Source organism: Peromyscus eremicus, chromosome 8a, assembly GCF_949786415.1.
Source record: "Peromyscus eremicus chromosome 8a, PerEre_H2_v1, whole genome shotgun sequence".
Taxonomy (NCBI): Eukaryota; Metazoa; Chordata; class Mammalia; order Rodentia; family Cricetidae; genus Peromyscus; species Peromyscus eremicus.
Window position 1 is genome coordinate 34,796,426 of NC_081423.1, and position 23,320 is coordinate 34,819,745.

At 49.4% G+C, this 23,320-nt stretch overlaps 2 protein-coding genes across 3 annotated transcripts; one reads left to right on the forward strand and one right to left on the reverse strand.

The window, feature by feature from the left end:
• Positions 1 to 4,542: 4,542 nt before the first annotated feature.
• Positions 4,543 to 8,596, forward strand: Nhp2 (NHP2 ribonucleoprotein). Its single transcript, XM_059270494.1, has 4 exons — positions 4,543 to 4,786; positions 4,890 to 4,959; positions 7,479 to 7,584; positions 8,255 to 8,596. The coding sequence occupies exons 1-4, from the start codon at positions 4,627 to 4,629 to the stop codon at positions 8,378 to 8,380; spliced, it is 462 nt and encodes a 153-aa protein (XP_059126477.1). The 5' UTR covers positions 4,543 to 4,626; the 3' UTR covers positions 8,381 to 8,596.
• An 879-nt stretch (positions 8,597 to 9,475) lies between these two features.
• Rmnd5b (required for meiotic nuclear division 5 homolog B) lies at positions 9,476 to 22,630 on the reverse strand. 2 transcript variants are annotated; one of them, XM_059270492.1, is made up of 10 exons: positions 22,317 to 22,630; positions 16,199 to 16,345; positions 14,367 to 14,512; positions 14,110 to 14,250; positions 13,107 to 13,207; positions 12,803 to 12,969; positions 11,543 to 11,708; positions 10,293 to 10,395; positions 10,044 to 10,198; positions 9,476 to 9,961 (listed from the first exon to the last, which is right to left on the reverse strand). In XM_059270492.1, the coding sequence occupies exons 1-10, from the start codon at positions 22,495 to 22,497 to the stop codon at positions 9,898 to 9,900; spliced, it is 1,371 nt and encodes a 456-aa protein (XP_059126475.1). In that variant the 5' UTR covers positions 22,498 to 22,630; the 3' UTR covers positions 9,476 to 9,897. The 2 variants fall into 2 exon arrangements, with proteins under 2 accessions (XP_059126475.1, XP_059126476.1); XM_059270493.1 differs by having other exon boundaries at positions 16,199 to 16,349; positions 22,317 to 22,419.
• Between the last annotated feature and the right edge of the window lie 690 nt (positions 22,631 to 23,320).

The following is a 23,320-nucleotide window of genomic DNA, read 5'->3' on the forward strand; positions in this document are numbered from 1 at the left end:
CCTGGAACTCACTCTGTAGACCAGGCTGGCCTCAAACTCACAGAAATCCACCTGCCTCTGCCTCCCGAGTGCTGGGATTAAAGGCGTGCGCCACCACCACCCAGCAAGCAGTACATACTCTTAAAGGTTGAACCATCATCTTTCCAGCCCTCAGAGTTGTATTTATAAAATAGGCACATTGAGACATGAACACCAATGACAGGGGATTAGCAGTCAAGAGCACTTGCTGCTCTTCCAGAGGACCTGAATTTGGTTTCTAGCAGCCATGCCAGGTGGTTCACAACTGTTTATCACTCCAACTCCAGGAGACCAGAAGTCTATAGCCTCTGCAGCGACCTGTACTCACACGCACATAGCCACATGCAAACACACACATAATTAAAAAAAAAAATAAATCTTTTTAAAAACCAGCAACGATAAAATACAAACATTACGATAATATGCTGTAATAGAAGTTATTTAGACCTTATTAACCATATGTTTATGGAATTTCTGTTTTAGTATTTTTGGACTAAAGTAGGCCTCAGGTAACTAATGCCACACAGAAAACAAAACCCAGGGACGGAGTCCATGCTGCAAACAGAGCAGCGCCCGCCACAGTTCGTGGTAATTCCAGGGCTCTCCAGAAGGTGGCTGTATAAGTAAGGGAGTGGATTAGGACAGACAAGCTTGCCAGACAGACCTCTGGTGAAGATGTAAGGCTGGGGACCACTAGACCTTGGGCAGTGAAGGGGCCACCTTCCTCCCCCATCACAATGTCTGAGAATTTGACTCCTGGGCAGACTTAACATCAGAACACAGAGGCAACTTCCAGATGGCGATTCCTATCTGTCTCCTTAAACTAGGTCTCCCCAGGATTCATCTTCGGCTGTCAAGTATTGAACACTTACTGTCTAAACACTTGATTTCCTCCAACATTTGTTAATCACTTACTGCATACACACTTAGTCCTCCCTACAATCAGAAAAAGGAGGGATCGCCGGGCGGTGGTGGCGCACGCCTTTAATCCCAGCACTCGGGAGGCAGAGGCAGGCGGATCTCTGTGAGTTCGAGGCCAGCCTGGGCTACCAAGTGAGTTCCAGGAAAAGCGCAAAGCTACACAGAGAAACCCTGTCTCGAAAAAGCAAAAAAAAAAAAAAAAAAAAAAAAAAAAAAAAAAAAAAAAAAGAAAAAGGAGGGATCATTACAGTCTTTACTAGGCTACCTAGCGCTCCTTCCTCCATCGGCCTTACCCGGTTCTGTCTTCCTTTGCAATTCAGAGAATGTATCCAACAATCTGGTGTATTCAGTTCCTACTGCTACTGTCCAAGTGACCACTTAGTGGCTAGAAATCGTACCCAGTTACCTCACAGGTCTCAAGTTTTAAGTCAGGAATGGCAGGGATGGGTGCTCTGCCCTTCCTCACAAAGCTCAGATCTAAATTGTGGCCTGAATTTTGACAGCTGGCACTAAGGTCTCTCCTTCAAACCCACCTTACCTTAGACCAGATTTAGTCCCTCAGGGTCACAGGGCTGAGGTCTCTGTTTCCTTGGCCAGGGTTGCTCCTAGCTTCTCTTTGGTTGGGCTTTGCACCCAGCACATGTCACCTTCCATCTTATCATTTTGTTTTTCAGGTATGTTTTTTTGTTGTTGTTGTTGTTTTTTGGTTTTTTTGAGACAGGGTTTCTCTGTGCAGCTTTGCGTCTTTCCTGGAACTCGCTTTGTAGACCAGGCTGGCCTCGAACTCACATTGATCTGCCTGGCTCTGCCTCCCGAGTGCTGGGATTAAAGGCGTGCGCCACCACCGCCCGGCTCAGGTATGTTTTTTAAGATTTAACAATTTTTGTTGTTGTTATTTTTTGAGACAGGGTTCTCTGTGTGACAGCTCTGGCTGTTCTGGAATTTGCTTTATAGACCAAGCTGGCCTTGAACTCTCAGAGATTCACCTGCCTCTGCCTCCCAAGTGCAGAATTAAAGGCATGAACCAGCACTGCACAGCTATTTAACAATTTTTTTAGTTGATTTACTTTATATGTGTGAGTGTGTTGCCTGAATGCATGTGTGGGTAGCACATGCATGTCTGGGGTCCTTGTAGGTTAGAAGTTTTCAGATCCCCTGAAACTGGAGTCATAGATGTTTGTGAGCCACCATGTGGGTGCTGGGAACCAAACCTGGGTCCTCCACAAAAGCAACAAGTGCTCTTAACTGCTGAGCCATCTCTCTAACCTCCAATTTTTTTGTATTTATTTATTACTTAGTATGTTCGTGTGTGTGTGTGTGTGTGTGTGTGTGTGTGTGTGTGTGTGTATGTGTGTGTGTGTATGTGTGTGTGTGTGTGTGTGTGTGTGTGTGCCTGTGTGCACATCCATAGCACACACGGTCAGAGGACAACAAGGTCAGTTTTTCCTTCCATTTTGTGGGTCCTGGGAACAAATTCAGGTTGTCAGCCAACTCACCAGTCCTCCCTTTTTTTTTTTTTTTAAACAGAGGTGTTCAGGTGGCCAGAGTGTCTCCAAATTCCTAGATTCATGCCAATCTTCCACTATAGGTAAGCTGCTGAGGGCAGCTTGTTTCTTTATCTTTTTTTTTAATCTCAACAATGTCAGAATTTATTGAGTAATGATAAATTCACAAGGTACAATAGTTTTCTCTTGAAGCCGGGCGGTGGTGGCACACGCCTTTAATCCCAGCACTCGGGAGGCAGAGGCAGGTAGATCTCTGTGAGTTCGAGGCCAGCCTGGTCTACAGAGTGAGTTCCAGGAAAGGCGCAAAGCTACACAGAGAAACCCCCGTCTCGAAAAACCAAAACAAACAAACAAACAATAGTTTCTATGGTATCAACTTGATAGATACTCCTGCTTTCCTCGGTAACCATGACTGAGGTGAACACAGGCTGTTTTATTCCCATTTTAATTACTAACATCAACTCTTGGATCACACAGTAATATGCGTGTGTGTGCATTTACAGGTAATCATATGCATGTGTGTATGTATGGTTCCAGAATGGCAATAAAGTATTAAGAAACCACAGCAGAGTTCAAGAGTTTTCATAAGTCCTGAAAAGCAGGGAAGTAGAAATGTCAGTAGATATTTGATAATAGATATCAATAAATTAACAGAAGCAGAGTGTCAAGAAAGAATCTGGTGAAACTTTGGTGACTAGTTAGACTCCTTCAGATCACAGGTTTGAGGGAAAGTTGCAGATTTGAGACCAGCTCTAGGGGCAAGAAGGCAGGGTCCAGACAGATTGGTAGACAGGTGGGGCATGTCCGGGTCAGCAGGAACCAAGGCAATCTCAGTGTGGAGTCCGGGTAAGGGAGACTCTCCTTGGTCTGTTGTATATATTTCTCAGGCCTGGTTTTTCTGATATGATTTTAATATGTCCATATGCCTCTACTCTCTCAGTTTACCCCCATAAATTTATAGGGGAGCACTCTTTCTACTCCCAGGCATAAGTCATTTTCCAGTCTGTGTTGCGTTGGTGGTGCTGAACAGACATGTTATTCCTGTGTTCATCCAGGTGTGGAGTCATGCTCCATCTTCAAAATGGAGTCTCTCAGAGCCAGAAACGTTGAAAAACTGCTGTTTTATAAAATATGGAGCAACTCAGGACAAAGCCCAGCCTGATCCCAACATATGTCATTATACGTTGTTTTCATTCATTCCTGTCCACAATGCCCTTCTCTAGACCTTCTCCTGCTTCAGCTGGTTCCCTTCCTCCCTGGATTCCTTCTGTTTTCTTATTATGTGTATACCATTATCCTATTTCCCACCTTCTTTAGGGGAAATTCCTCCCTCCTTAGGAGCCCCTTTCTAATTTTGTCACCTATACACACATGTAAGTAAATATATACATACACATAGTTGTAAAGATTTGGTTTTATTTCTGTGTATGGTTGTTTTGTCTGCATGCCATGTGCATGCAGTCCCTACAGAGGCAAGAGAGGGCTTCAGAGCCTTTAAAGTATAGACAGTGGCGATGGGCAGTTTCCCTCTTTATATTTTTGTTGTTGTTGTTTTGTTTTTGTTTTTTGTTTTTCTGTGTAGTTTTGGTGCCTGTCCTGGAACTCCCTCTGTAGACCAGGCTGGCCTTGAACTCACAGAGATCCTCCTGCTTCTGCCTCCTAAGTGCTGGGATTAAAGGTGTGCGACTTGCGATTTATAGTTTGAGCAACAGGATCCAAGAAGGGGAAAATAAAATATGAGATAACTTTTAGCCGCAGCAGGATTTAGCTAACCAGCAGCATCAGGTCACATTGGCCGGAGCTCAGGATCCATAATTATTGTTGGAGTCATAATTCCCTTCGCCCTGTCCCTCTTCCCTTCCAACGGGACCCACCTCTGGGCCCCGCCTCTCTGCCCCAGGCCCCGCCTCTTTTCTTCTGGATCCCCCCCCCCCCCCCCGCGCCCCAAACTCCGTTTCCCCAGGTTCCCGCTGGCGAAATCCAAACCCGCTTGATTGCCTTGTGACTCCGCCCCTATGACCAAGACCCCGCCCCCACCGGTCTATTTAGAGATTGGTCGGTGCAGAGTACCTCGGTTCCCAATTGGTCACGGGGTAGGGCGGCTTCATGACCCGGAAGTGGTCTCGGAGGCGGCGGCCGCGTGGTTCGTTTCTTCACTAAGCGGGTTGCCGCAGCTGCTGAGATGACCAAAATCAAGGCCGTCCCCGAGGAGTCGGAGGCGCAGGCGGAGGGCGGCAGCGAGGAGCGCACGTACGAAGAGCTGCTGCTCAACCTGAACCCCATCGCGCAGCCGCTGGCTTCCCGCCGCCTGACGCGCAAGCTCTACAAGTGCATCAAGAAGGGTGAGGCGGCCGGGCGCGTGGCGCCCACGGCCCGGGGCGGGCTGCGAGGGCGGCCGGGCCGGGGCGGGCTGGACCAAGTCGCGGCTCTCGCTTCTCTTTGCAGCCGTGAAGCAGAAGCAGATTCGACGCGGGGTGAAGGAGGTTCAGAAATTTGTCAACAAGGGCGAGAAAGGGTAAGAAGCAGTCTTTCGCTGGTTTTTAAGTTTTGTGTGTGATTTTATTACTATTATTATCATTATTACTATTATTTTGCAGCGCTGGGGATTGAACCTAGGGCCTGTGCATGCTAGACAATTACTCTGCCGCTTGAGTTTGCGTTTTTAGTTGGTTAAGAAGGAATTCCACCTACCTAGGTGCTCAGTAAAGGTGAAGTTGACTCTGACCAGTCAAGGCTTTCACTACGGACACCCACATCACTCACAGTGAATGACAGGGAAGAGGACACAAACCCAGCCCTCGTAGACTAGAGCCCTGTTCGTTCATTCTGTGGATTGGCAGTACTTTTCCAGACTTCTGGCAACGGGCTGTAGGGAGACACTTTACCAAGCAGGTCAGAGAATGAAGGCTAGCTTCTGCTACATAGCAAGTTCAAGGCCAGCATGGGCTATGAAAACGTCTCAAAAAGACAAAACAAAAGGATGGAAGGATGGCCAGGAGTGGTGTTGCACGCCTTTAATCCCAGCACTCGGGAGGCAGAGCCAGGCGGATCTCTGAGTTCCAGGACTGTGTACAGAGACCCTGTTTAAAAACAACAAGCCGGGCGGTGGTGGCGCACTCCTTTAATCCCAGCACTCGGGAGGCAGAGCCAGGTGGATCTCTGTGAGTTCGAGGCCAGCCTGGGCTACCAAGTGAGTTCCAGGAAAGGCGCAAAGCTACACAGAGACAAATTAAAAAAAAAATAAAAACAACAACAAAGGCTGGAGAGATGACTCAGTGGGTCCTGAGTTCAATTCTCAGCAGTCATATGGTGGCTCACAGTCATCTGTAATGAGATCTGGTGCCCTCTTCTGGCATGCAGGCAGAACACTATACATAATAAATAAATAAATCTTAAAAAGATAAAATAAAATAAAAACACCAAAAAAGGAGAGAATGGATGAACGTTAGTGTGGGGGGTTGGGATCCTGAGAAGAGTAGGCGCCCAGGCAGGGCAGAGGCTAGTGGTTAAGTATCTGGTGAGGGCCTTTAAATTTTTTGCTTTTTGACTTACTTTGTGTATGAATGTTTTGCCTAAAGGTATGTGTTTGTGCGTCACTGGTGTCCATGGAGACCAAAAGACGGCAAGGTGTCAGATCCCCTTGGACTGGATTTACAGATGGTTGTGCACCACCCTGTGGGTGCCGGGAATCGAACTTGGACCCTCTAGAAGAGCAGCCTCTTCACACCCAAGGCATCTCTCGAGTCCTCATGGGGCTTTTTAAGCAATAGCAGGTTTGGGTTTTGTTCTCAGAACAAAGTGACAGCCGAATAGTGATTCGAGGAAAGAATTAGTCAGATTTAGGAACCTGTTGTAGCCCAAGTGAGGTGATGGGGCAAGAGTGAAGGCTGGTGGCTTTGAGAGGACAGTGACAAGTCTGTGCCTTCTAGATGCTGGTTTGGGCTGTAGTCTGTGACTGCAGACAGTGGAGGAAAACCAGGTTTATGTGAAGTGGGTCCTTTATGACGTGCGTGCGTAAAAAATGTGCGTACATATGCACTCTGGTGCATATGTGGATGTCAGAGGACAACTTGTGAGTGTTGATTTTCTCCTTCTACCATTTGGGTTCCAGGAATTGAACTCAGGTGGTCAGGGCTGGCAGTGAGTGCCTTTATCCACTGAGGGACATCCTGAGTTGACACAGAAAATGCCCTGGACATGCTCTGCTTAGCTGTCCTACTGGCAGATGGTTGTGTGTTTGGTAGGACAAATGGAGCCTGGTACCTCCAGGTGGCACCTGGTACCATGATTATGGGTCGGTGCAGCCAAGGAGAAGGGACCACAAGGGAGGGCAGCCAAGCAGGAGGTAGTGAGGACCGGCCCTGTGCCAAAGGGAATGGAGTATGGAAGCAGGGTTTTGAACCAAGGGCTCTTGAAGTGTCCCTACCCTTAGAGAACGCTCTTCCTTCCGGGTGGATCTTTAGGACTTCTGGGTCTGTACAGCACACTGACAACTCATAGCCTTAATTGAGGGCTCTGCGAACTTCCTCTAGGGACAGACCCTGTCTGTTGGTCACACCCTGGGGTGTGACCCCTGCCGATCTCTGCAGCTTTGTTCTCTGGCCCCTCCTGGTATGTACTGCCAAAGGCAGCCCCTGGTCTTGACAACCAGCCTTTTGGTGCCACTCTGATCCCTTGGCCTTGTTCTGCCCCTGCCGGTCTCTTTTCAAGAGTCACCTCCTAGTTGGAACATCACTAAGTTCCTATTTCTTGGCATTCCTCCCATACCTCATCTGCCCCAGCACTGTACTGCTGTCACATTTGGTGGCATTTATGTGCTGTCAAGCAGAGATCATGTCCCCCAGAAGGAATGCATTTGCCAAACACGACTTTACACCCTCCTCTCAAGTTGGAGGCTGGCAGTGACTGTGGGCTGCTTAGGGCAGGGCATCTTACTCATCTCTGCTCTCACAGCCCAGCTGGAGGTAATGCTCACAGTGAACAGCTGAAAGGGAAGGAGGGGCAAAGAAATGATGGTGGTTTCTCTCATTGCAGAATCATGATTTTGGCAGGAGACACGCTGCCGATTGAGGTGTACTGCCATCTTCCAGTTATGTGCGAGGACCAGAACTTGCCCTATGTCTATATCCCCTCCAAGACGGTGAGGAGCTTATGCCCACTTTGCCCCACTCCCGACTTGGCCCTAGGTAGGCTATATGAGGAAGAAACTCAAGTGTTACAATTCACAGGTCTGGGTGGCTTGTTTCTTTCCTTGAGATGGTGTCTCCTTATGTCACCCAGGCTGGCCCCTGCCTCTGCGGCTCAAGCAGTCAGTCCTTCTGCCATAGCCTTCTGTGTGGCTGGGACTAAAGTGCATGACATGGTTGGCAGATTTCCTTCTTGTAAGATGGGAATCTTCAGTACGTCAAGAATGGAAACAGACTGCATTTGAATGTGCCTTATGAAGTCTTGTACATCCATGATTGCACTGTTCAGTAGGTTTGTGATCAGAGCAGTTGGAGGGACCTTCAGCTGTCCTTGTGCATACATAGCAAGGACGTGTCTGGAGCACAAGGAGTGAAGGGTGGTGGGGACTTGTAAACCAGAGGCACTGCCCTGCCTATAGGGATACCCTCCTAGGCCATGTGGGAATACTCAGTAGAGGCTTGGGGGACCATGGCTTGAAAGCTTAGTTTGAGTTGAAATGGTTGACAACTAATCTGAAATATTCTTAAATGTAATGTGTACCAACAGGACATGGCTGTGGGCCAGGTTAGGCTGGTGGGTCACTTGTGGCCCTGGTCTCAACAGTTTTCTCCTGTTTTGTGCAGGACTTGGGTGCAGCTACCGGTTCCAAGCGTCCCACCTGTGTGATCATGGTGAAGCCCCATGAGGAATATCAGGAGACCTATGACAAGTGCCTGGAGGAGGTGCAGGCCCTGCCAGCGCCTCTGTGAGAGACTTGGGCTGCAGCCTATTCTAGGAGCTGCTGGGCTGGCTGCAGGCGGCTGCCCACTCTAACCGCATCTCCCCGGTTTTCTGACGTGTGAAATCTTCCCAGGCAGCTGTTCTTGGAGGTAGTGCCAGCATCTTTCCATCAGTGCCATCTCCTGTTGAGCTTAGAGGAAGACAGTTCCAAGAATGTGGGGTGGAAGTAAATGCTGAGGCGAAAATGTGGTGAGTGTGTGGGTGTTTTTTAAACTCCAGGGGCTGATGGAGCCAAGATGTTGGCAGGAGGAACGGAAGCAGCTTTTCATCAGAGAGTCCCAAGAGTGTACCTCATAAATGCTCATGCTGTCTTCGGCCCACCCAAGTCTTCAGTTCCCACTCCAGGACAGGTGGGGTCTTAGAGATGAGGCAGCAGGGCCCAGGCTCTACCTCATAGAAGCCTGTGGTCCCTGGGTCAGGGGTGTTCCCAACAGCCTTATGTATCTGTAAAATTAGTTTGCCCACCCACACAGTAAATTTTCAATAGGAAATGAAGCTAAATGCACAGCCCAGGCCCGGAGGCTGGAGAGATGGCTCAGCAGTTAAGAGCACTGGCTGCTTTTCCAGAGGCCCTGGGTTCAGTTCCCAACACCCACATGGTGGTTCATACCTGTCTGTAATTCCAGTTCCAGAAAACTGAAGTCCTCTTCTGGCCTCTTAAGGGCACCAGACACATGGTGTACAGACATACATACAGGCAAAACACCCACACACAAAGACCCCAGGTGCACTGACTTGATAAGACTTGGAAGCATTTTAAACTTAAGGTTCCTTCCTATAAAAAGCCCCACACAGGATCAGGACACAGCAACCTAGTTAAAGCACCCTGGGATAATCAGGTGGATTTGGGCTTAGAGGTCCAGAGCCGGTTGGAACTACAAGCTTTCTTCTTCCTGTGTCCCTTACACAGTTATATGTTTATATGGGAAAGCACCCTGCCCAGGTCTTCCATCTAGGTTTCCCTCTAACCGCAGGTGCTAGATGGTAGTGCTAACGTCAGGCCATGCCCAGTACCTTCTGCAGCAAGCAGTCATTTGTCAGTGAAGCTCAAACTTGACCAGCAATAAGGAGAAGGGCTGTGAATATATTTGTTCAAAGTTACAAAACAGCATCCAGTTCTAACGGGCTATTTACAGTGGAGAATAGATACATACAGTTGGCTGTACAGTAGAAGGTGGACCACAGCTGGACCCCCCTGGTTTGAGGGCAGGAATAGAAAGATGTCTGCTTTTGATAGCCCAAGCCTTTGCTGCTCAGTCAGGGGCAAGTGTAAACAGGAAGACAGCAGAAACACAGCACCAGTCCCCCTTGCAGCCAAGGAAGTGTAGGCTGGTTCACGGCCTTCCTTGGCCTCTGCCTGGGCAGGCCAGGCCTCTTGGTAGTGCTGGTCTGAGAGGCATCACAATCCACTGACGCCAGTCCCTCCACCACGGCAGACCAAGGCCCATGGGTGGATTAACACCTTCCAGCAAAAGGTTCTTTGCAATCAAAATATGATCCGTTTCCCATCTGCTGGATTCTGCTCCATAGGACAGTAGGGACACTTGAGCCTGCAAGGAAAGGCAAAGGAAGAACATCTCAGGGCAGGCCAAGAACGCCAGGCTAGGATGGAGCCAGGCAGGGGGAACTCACTTTCCTCCATTGATGAGCTTGTTGAGTGCGTCTCGGGAGATGACATGGCCACAGATGAGCTTGATGGGAGGGTTGGAATCTGAGGTCTGCTGTCGCAGGATGGGACATGCAAACACGGAGTGATACCAGCACTTCATGCCCAACTCGATCTCAATCTGAGGAGGCCAGCAAAAGGCTGAGTGCCACTTCTTGTCTGAGCTGTGTACCCCAGCACCTGCCTCTGGGGGTCCCTCCCCAGCCTGACCTTACCGGCAGCTCATCCTTGTGACTCCACACGCCAGTGCACTGCCTCTGTTCGATGACAGCTTTGATGTTCATCAGCACTGGCAGTGCCACACAGCCAGAAGCAAAGCTGAGGGACAGAGCAGAGGCGGAAGCAGCTGGGACCACAGGCAGCAGCAGACAAAGAACCCGCACACCGTCCCAAGTAGGGCCGGAGACAAGGTTCTAAAGTGGTGTCAAGTCAGACTGGTCCTTGAATCACTTAATTTAACTTATGTGTACGAGTGTGTGCTTACATGTGTGTATGTGGACCATGTGCATGCTTGGGCCAGAAGAGTGTGTCAAATCCCCTAGAGCTGTAGCTAATGAGAGCTGTGGGTGCTGGGAACCAAACTCAGGTCCAAAGCAAAAGCAGCAAGTACTCTTAACCCCCTGAGCCATCTCTTCTCCCAGACTGCTCCTAAAGAGCCACATACATAGCCAGGTTTATTCAATTCCATATCTGCTCTAATGTATCCCAAAATTTGGAAAGGTCAGTATAGAAAAGATGAAGTGCTTGTCCAAGACGGTGGAAAGCTCCTAATGGGGACAGTGCTCAGTTGACAGGGCCAGAGCCTGCCTGTAGTCTAACCAACTCTGTTACCATGGAACCCAGTCAGAGTCGGCCAGCAAAGACATCTATAAATGCATTCTATCTCAAGATGACGGGTAGCAGGGAGCCCACAGACAGGAACCCTCCCCAGTAGCTCCTCTAGGGGCAGTGGTGACCTTGCTGGGAAATGCTGTTGTGACAAGTCCACAGCAACAGCATAGGTGAGTGCAGCCTGTTCTCTGCAATATGACAACTGTCCACTGGTGCAGTCTTTCTGGGGCCAGTCTAGGTGCTCTTTGTTCCTGTGAAACCCTGCAAGTTAGCTCATGGCAAACCATCTTATCTGTTAACTGGGTTAACAGGACTTCTAACTTGGCCCTGTTATGGAGTGAGCAGAGACCACTGTAGATAAATCAAGCATGTTACTTAGCACCCCAGTCTCCATGTGGGGAGGTGATGTTTTGGTGAGGTTGTGAGGATGGCTGGGTTATTGAGAGGGTGGTGTAGTTTCCCAAGGTTACCTAACGTGCAGGAGAGGTGGGCCCTGTCTAACCATAAAAACAAGCAGTGTCTGTCTGTCTCCGGGGAGGATGCTCAGCCAGCTTAGGTTTGTGAAAGCACACGGCAGGGGCAGCACAGTTGTCCTCCCTGCCTGTGCCTTTGTGTTGAGGAGGCTGGGTTGTACCTGACACTAAGTGGGGACTCCACTGCAAGCCCCAGCAGGGAACACGCATCCCGAGTAAAGGTCTCACAGATCTCCGCCCAGTGGCTGTTGTCTAGGAGGTGGCAGTAGGGTGACTTCTCCAAGCCCAGCCGCAGGTACACCAGGCTGCCCATCATCACCTGGATCTCTACAAAGATGACAGGACAGCAGTTCAGGAAGGCAGAGGCTCTGGGCCACACCCTGAGGAGCCACAGGGCTGCTGCCAACATGGAGGCAGCAGGGAGGACAGGGAAGCTGTCTCCAGCTTTCTTACTGCATCGAAAGTCTCTGCTTGGCAGAGAATGTTTCCACTCACCAACTCTAATCCCTCCCCTGCTTTTTTTGAGACAGGTCTCTATATAGACAAGGCTGATCTCAAACTGCATCCCGTGTGCAGGATTAAAGGCATACACCACTATGCCCAACTTCTCCCTTTTAACAGCAAATCTAGGTTTGAAACTTTCAGGAGGCAGGAGGAACTAAAACTGTCTATGGGTGGAGGTGGCTCAGTAGTACAACAGCTGTCAGTAGTAAAGCAGTATTGATAAAGTCTGGTTCCATCCCCAGTACCACAGAAAATAAAATCACTGCTTTCGTGTTCTATTTATTGTGTTTTATTTCTTTTTCTCCTCCCCAACCCACAAGACAGGGTTTCTTTGTGTAGCCCTGGCTGTCCTGAAAACTGCTCTGTAGACCAGGCTGGCCTTGAACTCACAGAGATATGCTTGCCTCTGCCTCCCAAGTGTTGGGGTAAAGGTGTACACCACCAATAACTAGTGATTTTTATTTATTTTTTAAAAAGATTTATTTATTTATTATGTATACAGAAGAGGGCACCAGATCTCATTACAGATGGTTGTGAGCCACCATGTGGGTACTGGGAATTGAACTCAGGACCTCTGGAAGAGCAGTCGGTGCTCTTAACCTCTGAGCCATCTCTCCAGCTCCCGTGATTTTTATTTTTTAATATTCTTGTGTTTCTATCTGTGGTCTTTAATTCTTGAGTCAGGGTCCTGCTATTGCCATGCTAGCCTAAACTCTGAGACTAAAGTGGTCTTCCTGCCTTAGCTCTGCCTCTGATTTGGACTTCACTTTAGAGGCAAAAGGATCAAAAGTTTCTGAATTGTGGGGAGCCATCTTTCTGGTAAACGGAACTGTTTGTGGGTACAATGACAGGCTACCTGACATGTCCAGACACTGGCTGGAGCCTAACCCCTATCCCCCAGCACCTTGGGCACTTACCTCTCTGGTGCAGCCGAGCAAAGGGCTGGAAGTGCCGGGCATAGCTGAGGGCCTCCAGCTGCTTCTCGGGGCCACCAGCTAGAAGGCGGATAAAGTGCAGCCGGTGCAGCTTGAACTCCAGTGAGCTGTTGAGCTCCAGCAGGCGCTGCCGATGGGATACAGCCCATCTGGGGAGAGAACACAGTGTAGTGCGGTGGGGGGTGGCTACAGAGGGCCGTAAAGGACAATGTGGATTCCTAAGGCAGGGCTGGCATAAGACAGGCATATCAGGTGAGGACCACAGGCTCCATGTGGGCACCCTTACTCCAGTGCAGGCCCCAGGTCTTGCTCATGTAGAGCTTCCAAGATCCGATTCAACTCCAAGAAGGGCTGCTTGAAGTCCAGGTCCACATTCAATGTTGATTCCTAGGGAAGATTGAAGATAGTGTCCCCCAAATTCTGCCCATAATAAAACTTCGTCAGCCAAAGGTTAGCTGAAGAAAGGCAATGTTTACCAGAGGAATTGTGGTCTGCCAGTAGCATGAGCCCCTGTTCAGTGTCCAGTTTGCTGAGGCTAAGCACCATCATTGGTCAGCCACAGTGAAGGGCCTTTCCCTCTACTGCAGAAAGTCCCCAGGCCTGGCACTGAACGGCAGAGTGAGAAAATGACTTTTAATCTACCTGATTACATTAAGGCAGTCTCCTTCCATTCCCAGTGTGTTTAACACCTAACTAGTGCTATTTGCCATTTTGTTTAATCCCCTTAATAAAAAGGGAGAGCAAGCCTTGGCTCCATGCCCTGGCAGGCAACCAATTCTAACTAGAAATCAGTAACTTTGTTTTTTATCAGATACCCTTAAATCTACCTCCTATTTTGTGGTAGGAGGGCCAAATTCCTTTCTAAAATAAATAGAATGTCAGTGACTAGGCCATGGGAGGGCCATGCACACCTGCAGTCCCAGCCCTTGAGAGAAAAGGGGAGAAGGACCAGCTGGAGGCCAGCTTCGGCTGTATAGCCAGACCTTAGCTCAGAAACACAAGAGACAGTGTGGTATCAGCATGGTGAGAGGCAGGAGGATCTCTGAGTTCCAGGCGTTTCTCAACAACAAAACAAAAATAGTCAAGAATGTCAGGGTCGGGATAGAAGACTAGCAGATGATGCAATTGGCTGGGTGTGATAGTGTGCATACCCATAACCCCAGGATTTAGAGGGCTGAGGCAGGAGGCTAACAGTGAGGCCAGGATGGGTCACACAAGCAAAACCATCTCATCTCAACTCAAACAGAGGAGAGATGTAAGTGTCCCTGTGCTCCCAAGGCCAGCATTACCTGGCACAACTCCTCAGCTACACTGAGCATGCCCTGCTGGTACAGGTGCTCCACAATGGCCATCTGCAGGATCTGCTGCTGCTTCTCACGGGAGTCCCACACGGCATCCGAGACTACGCCGCAGATCTCAGAGTCAAAGTTCTAAGAGGAGAGATGGATCTGTGACTCAGGCGCTCACACTCTTCCTGCCAAGCCAGCACACATTAGCTAGCACTGGAGTGTTCCCACCCTCAACCCTATGCCACCCACACACTCACCCTGTCAATGGCTTTGCCCACTCGGGAGACGCTGCTGTGAATGTCCTTGTGGTCTGACGCCAGTTTCTGGACGGTGTCTTTGATCTTCCGACAGCACTGGGACATTACAAGGGAGAGGGTGGCTGAGAGAGGGGTCCCCTGGAGAGCTGTGGAGACAGCAGACTGGTCAGGACGCAGGGCCTAAGCACCTGCTTCTGCAGCAGACTGTCTGCTTCCTCCTACATGCCAGTGTGGTGGTCCAGAAGACAGCCCTGCATGCCAGAGTTGGACTCCTACTTCCTGTCTAGTCAGCTACTTTCTTTGTTCTCACTATGTACCTCTGGCTGTCCTGGAACTCACTCTGTAGACCAGGCTGGCCTCGAACTCACAGAGATCCTCCTGCCTCTGGTTCAAGAGTGCTGGGATTACCAGCCACTTTCTAATGTGAGACTTGGAAGTGGCTAAGTGTAACAAGAGAGTATGTGTTGTTTTGTTTTTTTAAGATTTTAGCCGGGTGTTAGTGGTACACACCTTTAAACTCAGCACTCGGGAGGCAGAGACAGGTGAATTTGTATGAGTTCGAGGCCAGCCTGGTCTACAGAGTGAGATCTGGGATAGCCAGAGCTGCACAGGAAAACAGTGTCTCGGGGAAAAAACAGAGAGAGAGAGAGAGAAAGACAGAGACAGACAGACAGACAGACAGACAGACAGACAGACAGACACACACACACACACACACACACACAAAAAAAAAACTGCTGGGGATAGTTGAACACCTTTAATCCCAGCACTTGGGAGACAGAGGCAAGGGAATCTCTGTGAGTTCGAGGCCAGCCTGGTCTACAAAGCTAGTTCCAGGACAGCCAGAACTGTTACACAGAGAAACTCTGTCTTGAAAAAACAAACAGACACAAAACCAAAACTGTCAGGCATGGCATATGTCTTTAATCACAGCACTTGGGAGGCTAAGGCAGGTGGATCTCTGAATTCTAGGACAGCCTGTTCTACAGAGTGAGTTCCAGGACAGCCAGGGCTATATAGAGAGACCTTGTCTCAAACAAACAAAAAATGTATTTAGTTAATTGTATGGGGGTGGGGAGTGGGAGAACATGATACATATGTGCCATGATGTACCCTGGAGGTCAGAAGACAACTTTCATGAGTGGGTTTCTCAGCTTCCATCATGAGGGTCCCAGGGATTAAACTCAGGTAGTCAGGCATGGTAGCAGGCGCTGTTTATTTGCTGAGCCATCTGTCTAGCCCACAAGCCAGGACCTTGGTGATACCATTTTCTCAGCTATAAAATTCTACGTTGCTGTGAATGCTGACTTGGCTCCTGTGTGCTCTATTGTGTATTGGCTGTACTGCAGGCTTTCCTGTGGACCGTCACGTTAAACTCAGAATTACTCTGAACCCAGTGATTCCACTTCTAGAAGAAATGGAAATGTGTCCACAAAAAGCCGTGTGTGAACACTCTAACTAACATTCTTCAAGATAGCCAAGAGGTAGAAACAACCCAAGGTCCATCCGCTAATGGATACAGAATACCATACATGCATACAATAAGATATCAGTCAGCCTTAGAAGGTATAAGGTGCTGATAAATGCTACAATCGAAATAAACCCTGAGAACATCACCCCCCCACTCCCCCAAAAAAGGTAAATAAAAGAAAAGTTAGTTGAAAACAAAAGGTCAATGTTAGTTAATTTCAGGTAAATTAGTCATTTCTGTTAGGTTTTCTGAACGAGCTGAGGCTTCCTTTGCCACCTTCAAGAGAGCCTAGAGATGCATGTCCAAGACTCTCCCACCCAGCCAGTAGCCTAGGGCTACAGGACCCGAGGGGTGGCCCTACCGGCACTGGCCAGCTCCGTCCTCAGCTGGCCCACGTAGTGCAGCAGCTCCTCCAGGCTCTGCTCGCAGTGTTGCCCGTAGGTCAGGAACTTGTGCAGGACTTTGTCGAGCTCCCTCTCCACGCATGCACACTGTTCCATGGTGGCCTCTGCCTAGTGAAGTCAACGGGGTCAGGCCAGTGTGGGGGGGGGACCCCACAGCATTTCTTCTGGTCCCTCTCACCCTTCCTGAATAACACATCAGTCCCCTGCTAAACATAGTGCTTCCCAGCCATCCTCGCTGAGGTGTCCAGTGGACGACGAAGGCTAGAGTTCGAGGCTAGCCTGGTCTACAAAGCAAGTTCCAGGACAGTCAGGACTGTTACACAGAGAAACCCTGTCTTGAAAAACAAAACAAATAAAGAAAATTACTGTCTTGAACTTTTTGCCCTGTTATCTTTGTCCTGCCCATCCACCCCCCACAACACACACTTTTTGTTTGTTTTTTTGACATAGGGTTTCTGGAACTCCTCGATTTGTAGACCAACTGGCCTTGAACTCGCAGAGATCTGCCTCCCAAGTGCTGGGATTAAAAGCATGTGCTACCACCAGTCATTCAGCCCAATACACAACTCTTTAAAAGATTATTACTTATGTGTGTGCATGTGGGTGTGAGAGGAGGTCAGAAATGGGCTTCGGATCTCTTGGAGCCCTAGACAGCTATTCCATATGGGTGCTAGAACCCAAACTGGTCCTCTGAAAGAGCAGCGACAGCCCATGACTACTGAAGCTCCTCTACAGCCATCCCCCCCTTTTGTGGGGGGGTGTTTTTTTGAGACAGGGTTTCTCTGTGTAGCTTTGGAGCCTTTCCTGGAACTCACTCTGTAGCCCAGGCTGGCCTTGAACTCACAGAGATCCACCTGCCTCTGCCTCCCGAGTGCTGGGATTAAAGGCATGCGCCACCACCACCCGGCTACAACCATCCCTTTTTAATGTACGGAATAACCTTGAGTATCATCCACAAAAATGCTGTCTACTTCTTTTTAGAGTGGGTCTCTCACTAGCCTGGAGCTCATCAGTTGGGTCAGACTGGCTGGCCAGTGAGCCTCAGGGATCCTCTGGTTTCCAGCTCCCTAGTGCTGAGATTACAAGCATGAACCACCATACCTATCATTTCTTTAAATGACATTTTCCCCTCAAGAGACAGGGTTTCTCTGTGTAGCTCTGGCTGTCTTAGAACTCGCTTTGTAGACCAGGCTGGCCTCAAACTCAGAGATCTGCCTACCTCTGCCACAATGATAGTGCTGGGATTAAAGACATGTGCCACCACTGCCAGGCAAATTACCTTATTATTTTATGTGTATGGGTGTTTTGCTTCATGTACATACATATGTGTTGCAGGATACTTGATCGCACTGTGAAACTGCAAGACTGTGTTAATAAAATTAACCTTGGATCAGGGGCTGGTGCCAGTGACAGGAATTAGCTATAGAGAGGACAGAGGAATTAGGAAGATGGATAGACTCACAGGAAGGAGTAGGGAAGGACTTAGAGATTCAAGGTCTTTTTTTGGTTTGGGACAAGTGGAGAGACACACTCTTTCTGAGTCTCCCACCAAAAAGGAAGGTCAGCTGGTTGCTTCTGGATTCTCTGGTCTAGCAGGTTTTCACCCCAACATCTGACTCCTGAGTCTTTATTGGTAAATACAATGATAGACTTAGTTAAAACCTACATTTGGTGGCAGAGCCGGTGCCAGCGGGAACGGAAATCCTCCCCAGGCCACAGTCTGAGCTGTGGGGTGCTGACTACTGGGCACAGGCAGTAGTTAAGATATCAGTAGATTCAGGTGCAGCCACCAAGCCAACAGAAAAACGCCATGTTTACCATGTATGTGCAGTGCCTGCAGAATCCAGAAGAGGGCACTGGATCCCCTTACAGATAGTTAGGAGCTACCTTGTAGATGCTGGGAAATCAAACCTGGGCCTTCTAGAAATACAGCCAGCGCTCTTAGCTGCTGAGCCATTTCTCCGGCCCCAAAAACTGGCATATTTTTTTATTTTTTACAGGGTTCTGGGTGTCAAATTCAAGTCCTAAAGGACACTTCAGGGACTGATCCTCTGACAAACCCTCTTTTCTTTCTTTTTCTTTTCTTTTTTTTTTTTTTTGTTCTGTTTGTTTGTTTGTTTTTCAAAACAGGGTTTCTCTGTATATCTTTGGAGCCTGTCCTGGAACTCGCTCTGTAGACCAGGCTGGCCTGGAACTCAGAGATCCACCTGCCTCTGCCTCCTGAGTGCTGGGATTGAAGGCGTGCACCACCACCGCCCAGCTCAGTTCCTTTCTCAATCAGAAGACTGGGCCTCAGTGGGTTCTCAGCAGTCTCTATGGCAGAACCACCTAGACTCACACTGCATGTAATTCATATGTTCACAGTGGAATTGGTTTTTCATGTACTGTAGGAGGATAAGCCATGAAGGCAGTTCTGGAATGGCTGTTAATTCCAGGTGCAGCTTGAGGAATAACCACCCACTGTCAGGCTGGATGGGCCTCCCCTGCTGACTCCTGACAGCTCCTCGGATCTGGACAGCCAGGACCCTTGCTCTCACACCTACAGGCCCTGGAACATGAGGGGCCTCTCCCTGGCTGAGTCCTCCAGCCCAGCCTCCCAGCTGTCACAGGCACCTGGCCCCAGCCTCACCTACCTGCCTCCCTCCACTCTCACTCTGTACCCTTAGTCCTGAACACTGAGTGATGAGGGCTGAGGGCCTGCCTCCCTCCACTCTCACTCTGTACCCTTAGTCCTGAACACAGTGATGAGGGCTGAGGGCCTGCCTCCCTGCCACACAGATGCTTTCTTGCTCAATTGTGCATGGAAAAGGATCGAGGGGGGAGGGAGGGATTTATGTGTGATGTGTATTACATGTATGCATGTGTCTGAGTACAGGCACATGTGGGCATGGAGATCAGAGGACAGACAGCCTTGGGTGTCGGTCCTCACCTTGTTTGAAACACGGTTTCTCTGTTGTTCACCGCTGCGTAACCCAGGCTAACTGGTTTGAGAGCTTTTAGTGACAGTTCTGCCTCCCGTAGAAATGGAATGCCGGGGATTAGTTACCCTCTACCATGCCTGCCTTTACATGGGTTCTGGGAATTCAAACTCAGGTCCTTATGCTTGTATAGCAAGCAACATTGAGCCACCCCACCCCCATCCCACCCCCGCCCCACGGCTGACACCTGACTCCACCGCCTCCTCATGTGGGCTCCTCCTAACCCTCTCCACTCTGCTCCTCCCCGCTTTTTTTTTTTTTTTTTTTTTTTCCAAGACAGGGTTTCTGTAAGTAGCCCTGGCTGTTCTGGAATTCAGAGATCCACTTGCCTCTGCCTCTCAGGTGCTGGGATTACAGTCGTTCACCACTGTACTCCCTTTTAAGGAGCCTTCAACATGGAGTACACAGATAATCCTCAGAATGTTGGCAACAGAGTAGATCTTCTGTGCCCACACACAGGACTAGAAATAAGAGGACTGAGTTATGTGTCCCTCCAAAGGAGTCAATGTAGCCAGCTAGCCACTCTCTCAAAAGAATGGTGACCCTGGGATCTTCCCACTTCCTCCACTCTCCTAGTCCCCCAAGCACCAGCCATCTCGGCTTGACCATCTCAGCCCCACTTACAGATGGGGACAAATGACAGGAAAGCGCTGGGCCTTGGCTGATACTATCCTACACCCTAAAATTTGTAATCATAGTGTCCAGAGATGTCACACCCCCCAAACCAAACTGGACAGTTATAAGATATTATGGGTAAAATATAACAGGGACTCCCATTTAAAATGATATAATTATTTTCCTTGGTAATAACTAACATTCCCAGAGGCTCGTTATGTGCTAGGCTCTGCTCCAATGACTTCATCCATTAACTCATTCACTTAATTCTCACAACACTATGAGGTAGGTACGGTTATTAGACCCACTTTGCAGCTGAGAAAACGAGACAGGGAAAGATAAAATAAACATCCCAAGGCCACACAGCTGGGGCGTGGAGGAGTGGGAACAGAAGGAAGCCTGCTATCTGGCTCCAGGCTGAGGCCCTCTCCTTAAGGACTTTGCACAACAGGACCAGCAAAGCAGGCCACTGGCCTTGCAGGAAAGGAAAGCGGGCTGTGTGTGTGTGTGTGTGTGTGTGTGTGTGTGTGTGTGTGTGTATGTGTGTGTATGGCTGGGATGAACTCATAGGGCCCATCAGTTATGACAACAAACAGGAAGTTAAACTGGAGCGAACGCAAACCACCAGCTTCCAAGAGGGTCTGGATACCAGAGCCACATTTATCACAGATTAACACGCTCAAGGACAGGACCTCATCATGGTCAACACGTCTGGCCCTGCCAGATACCAACTGAGACTAGGACCACCATCGGAGGGAAGCCATGAACCTATGAAAGAGAGCTGAGGATGGGCCAGGCAAATGGCTCAGTAGGTAAGGAGCTTGCCACCCAGCCTGGTGATTTAAATATGATCCACGGAACCACATGGGAACCACGGGTAGAAAGAGGAAGGACGCCACAAAGCTCTCCTCTGACAAATGTGTGCCATGGCATTGTGTCCCCAATAATAAATAAATACATAAATTTTAAAGCTGAAGAAAGCCAGGTGTTGGTGGTATACACCTTTAATTTTAGTAATGGGGAGGAAAAGGCAGACCAACCATGGTTAGTTCCTGGCCAGCCTGGGCTACATAGTGGGAACATGCACCCTGCTCCCCACAACAACAACAAAAGAATTAAGAAGCCGAGGACTGGGCTGAGAAGACGGCTTCATTGGTAAGGTGCTTGTCACACCTGCTGGTTTAAAGGCATGTGCTACCAGCCCAGTTACATCCACCTCTTTACACTAAGTTCTAGGGATCCGACTCAGGCTTTTCCTCACTGAGCCAGCTCCCTTGTGCAGTCTCCTGTTCTGCATCACAAACCTAATGTGTCAGTCCCACACAGATCTGAATCCTTCTGACTGATTCTTCACATGTGTCTCCCCCATGGGACTACCAGCTAAGCAAAGCCTGGAGACTAGTTTCATGCTCTCCGGGACCCGGGCCACCACAGGACTGAGTACGCCCTAACTGTTTCAACAGTACCCGCATTTCCTAGCCTTTTGCTAAGGCTTGAATCAAAAGCTCCCAGTGGGCAGAAGATATGAAGAAAATGTTAAAAATTACCGCTACAGGGGCTAGAGAGATGCTCAGTGTCAAGGAGCACTTGTTGCTCTTGCAGAAGACCTAGGTTCAGTTCCCAGCACCCACATGGCGCCAACAACCTCCAGAGGCCCTGAAGCTCTCTTCTGACACTGCATTCATGTGTTGCACAGACACACATGCAAAACCACACCCATACACTTAAAAATGAAAACAAAAAAAATTAAAAATCTGTTGGGTGTAATGGCTTACACCTTTAACTCCAGCACTCAGGACGCGGAGACAGGTAGATCTCTGTGAGTTCGAGGCCAGCCTGGTTTGCAGAGTGAATTCCAGAACAGCCAAGGCTGTGTGGAGTAACACTGTCTCTAAATAAATCAATTGATCAATCAATAAATCTGAGTTTGGGTGTGGTGGTGCATGACTTTAATCCCCCCAGCACTTGGCAGAAGCAGGTGCATCTTTGTGAGTTCGTGGCCAGCCTCGTCTACTTAGAAAAGACAACAAAACAAACCAGCGCTTTATCCAAACAAACTCCTCATTCTAATCACTCACCCCCCTCACTCGCCATACTCTACCACCACCGGCCTTTCTGTTCCAGCGTACACCCAGTTTAGTTTGCTTCCATCCTCTGCCTGGAACACTCTCTCTTCACATTTTTCCATAGCTGGCTCCTTATTTAGGTCTTGACACAAGTGTCATCTTTCCAGACCACAACATCTAATGCCCTGTACTTTACCCTCAAACAAATCATATCTCTATTAATACTAGAAAGTTTCAAATCGTAATCTCTTCACCTAAAACTGAAAGGACGGGAAACTCCACCATTTACCCTAGGGGACTGCCACGACCCGGACTTCACCCGCATTATGGTGCAAAAGACTGGCAAACTCCTACTCATTCTTCCAGAGACCCTCCTGCAGTGCCCAGGCAGGACTCCACCGCCCGCAGCTGGTTACCTCTGACCCAGTCGGGTGCACGAAGACGGGACGTCTGAGTCGGGGCGACTCCACCAGCCCTTGGAAGGTGTGGCCGACGACTGCTCCGGGCTTTGGTCGGGGCGCCCCGCACCCCGGGACCCGGAGCCGGGCAGCTGTCACCTAGTCCTGCAGCCCAGCCGGCTTCCGGCGCCGCTGTCATCGGAACCGGAAGTCGCGGCGGTTGCCCCTCGGGTGGGTCCGGGCTCGCCCATGTGCGTTGTCGGGGAGCGTGGGGAGACTGTCCGTCTAGCCCGTGCCTTTGCCCAGAGTGCGGAATGGAATCGCCCGCGGGAGCCAGGCAGCAGTCAGCGCCTGCGCAGTGCTCGGGCGCCGCTTCCCTGGGACCCCGAGCGAACCTCGGTTTCCGCCGGCCGGAACCACCGGAGGATGGTCTCGGGTTTCTACCGGAAGTCTTAGCCGGCGTACCTGCCTAACTGGAGTCCGGAACCGCAAGTCCTATCTATAGTCCTAGGTCTCAAAAGTTGAGGCTGGGCTTGGGGAAGCTAATGCTGGAGGAGCGCCGCGAGGTCCAGACCACTGTGGACTACAAAGTGAGACTTTGTCTCAGAAAATAAACAAAGCTGGGCACTGTGGCACCTGCCTATAATCCTATAATTATAGGAAGATCATTAGTTCAAGGGCACATAGTGAAGTAGGCCAGCCTGAGCTATTTGAGACCTTGTCTCAAAAAAACAAAAACAAAAACAAAACGGGCGTTGCTCAGCGGTGGAGAGGTTGCACGCGCAGGTCCCTCGGTCCATCCCCAGCACCCGAAAAATAAAAATTTCAAAAGACCGTTACATGTACGTGACCCAGAGATTACGTATTTCCTGTAATGCTTTTGAAATAGCAAATAATGTTTAAAGGCAGAGTCCTGTGGCAATGGGTAAAGTGCTTGCAATGCAAGCATGAGGACCTGAGTTGGGATCCCTGGTACTGTTATAAAGCAGGCCCGTAACTGCAGCACTGGAGTGGGTAGCGTG

Excerpts from the sequence above, each read along its gene's own strand:
- Nhp2 (XM_059270494.1), top strand. The coding sequence starts at position 4,627 with ATGACCAAAATCAAGGCCGTCCCCGAGGAGTCGGAGGCGCAGGCGGAG. Across the intron at positions 4,787-4,889 it reads CTACAAGTGCATCAAGAAGG|CCGTGAAGCAGAAGCAGATT; the intron begins GTGAGGCGGCCG and ends TTCTCTTTGCAG. Across the intron at positions 4,960-7,478 it reads GTCAACAAGGGCGAGAAAGG|AATCATGATTTTGGCAGGAG; the intron begins GTAAGAAGCAGT and ends CTCTCATTGCAG.
- Rmnd5b (XM_059270492.1), bottom strand. The coding sequence starts at position 22,497 with ATGACAGCGGCGCCGGAAGCCGGCTGGGCTGCAGGACTAGGTGACAGC. Across the intron at positions 13,208-14,109 it reads TAGCTGAGGAGTTGTGCCAG|GAATCAACATTGAATGTGGA; the intron begins GTAATGCTGGCC and ends AATCTTCCCTAG. Across the intron at positions 10,396-11,542 it reads GAGTCCCCACTTAGTGTCAG|CTTTGCTTCTGGCTGTGTGG; the intron begins GTACAACCCAGC and ends TCTGTCCCTCAG.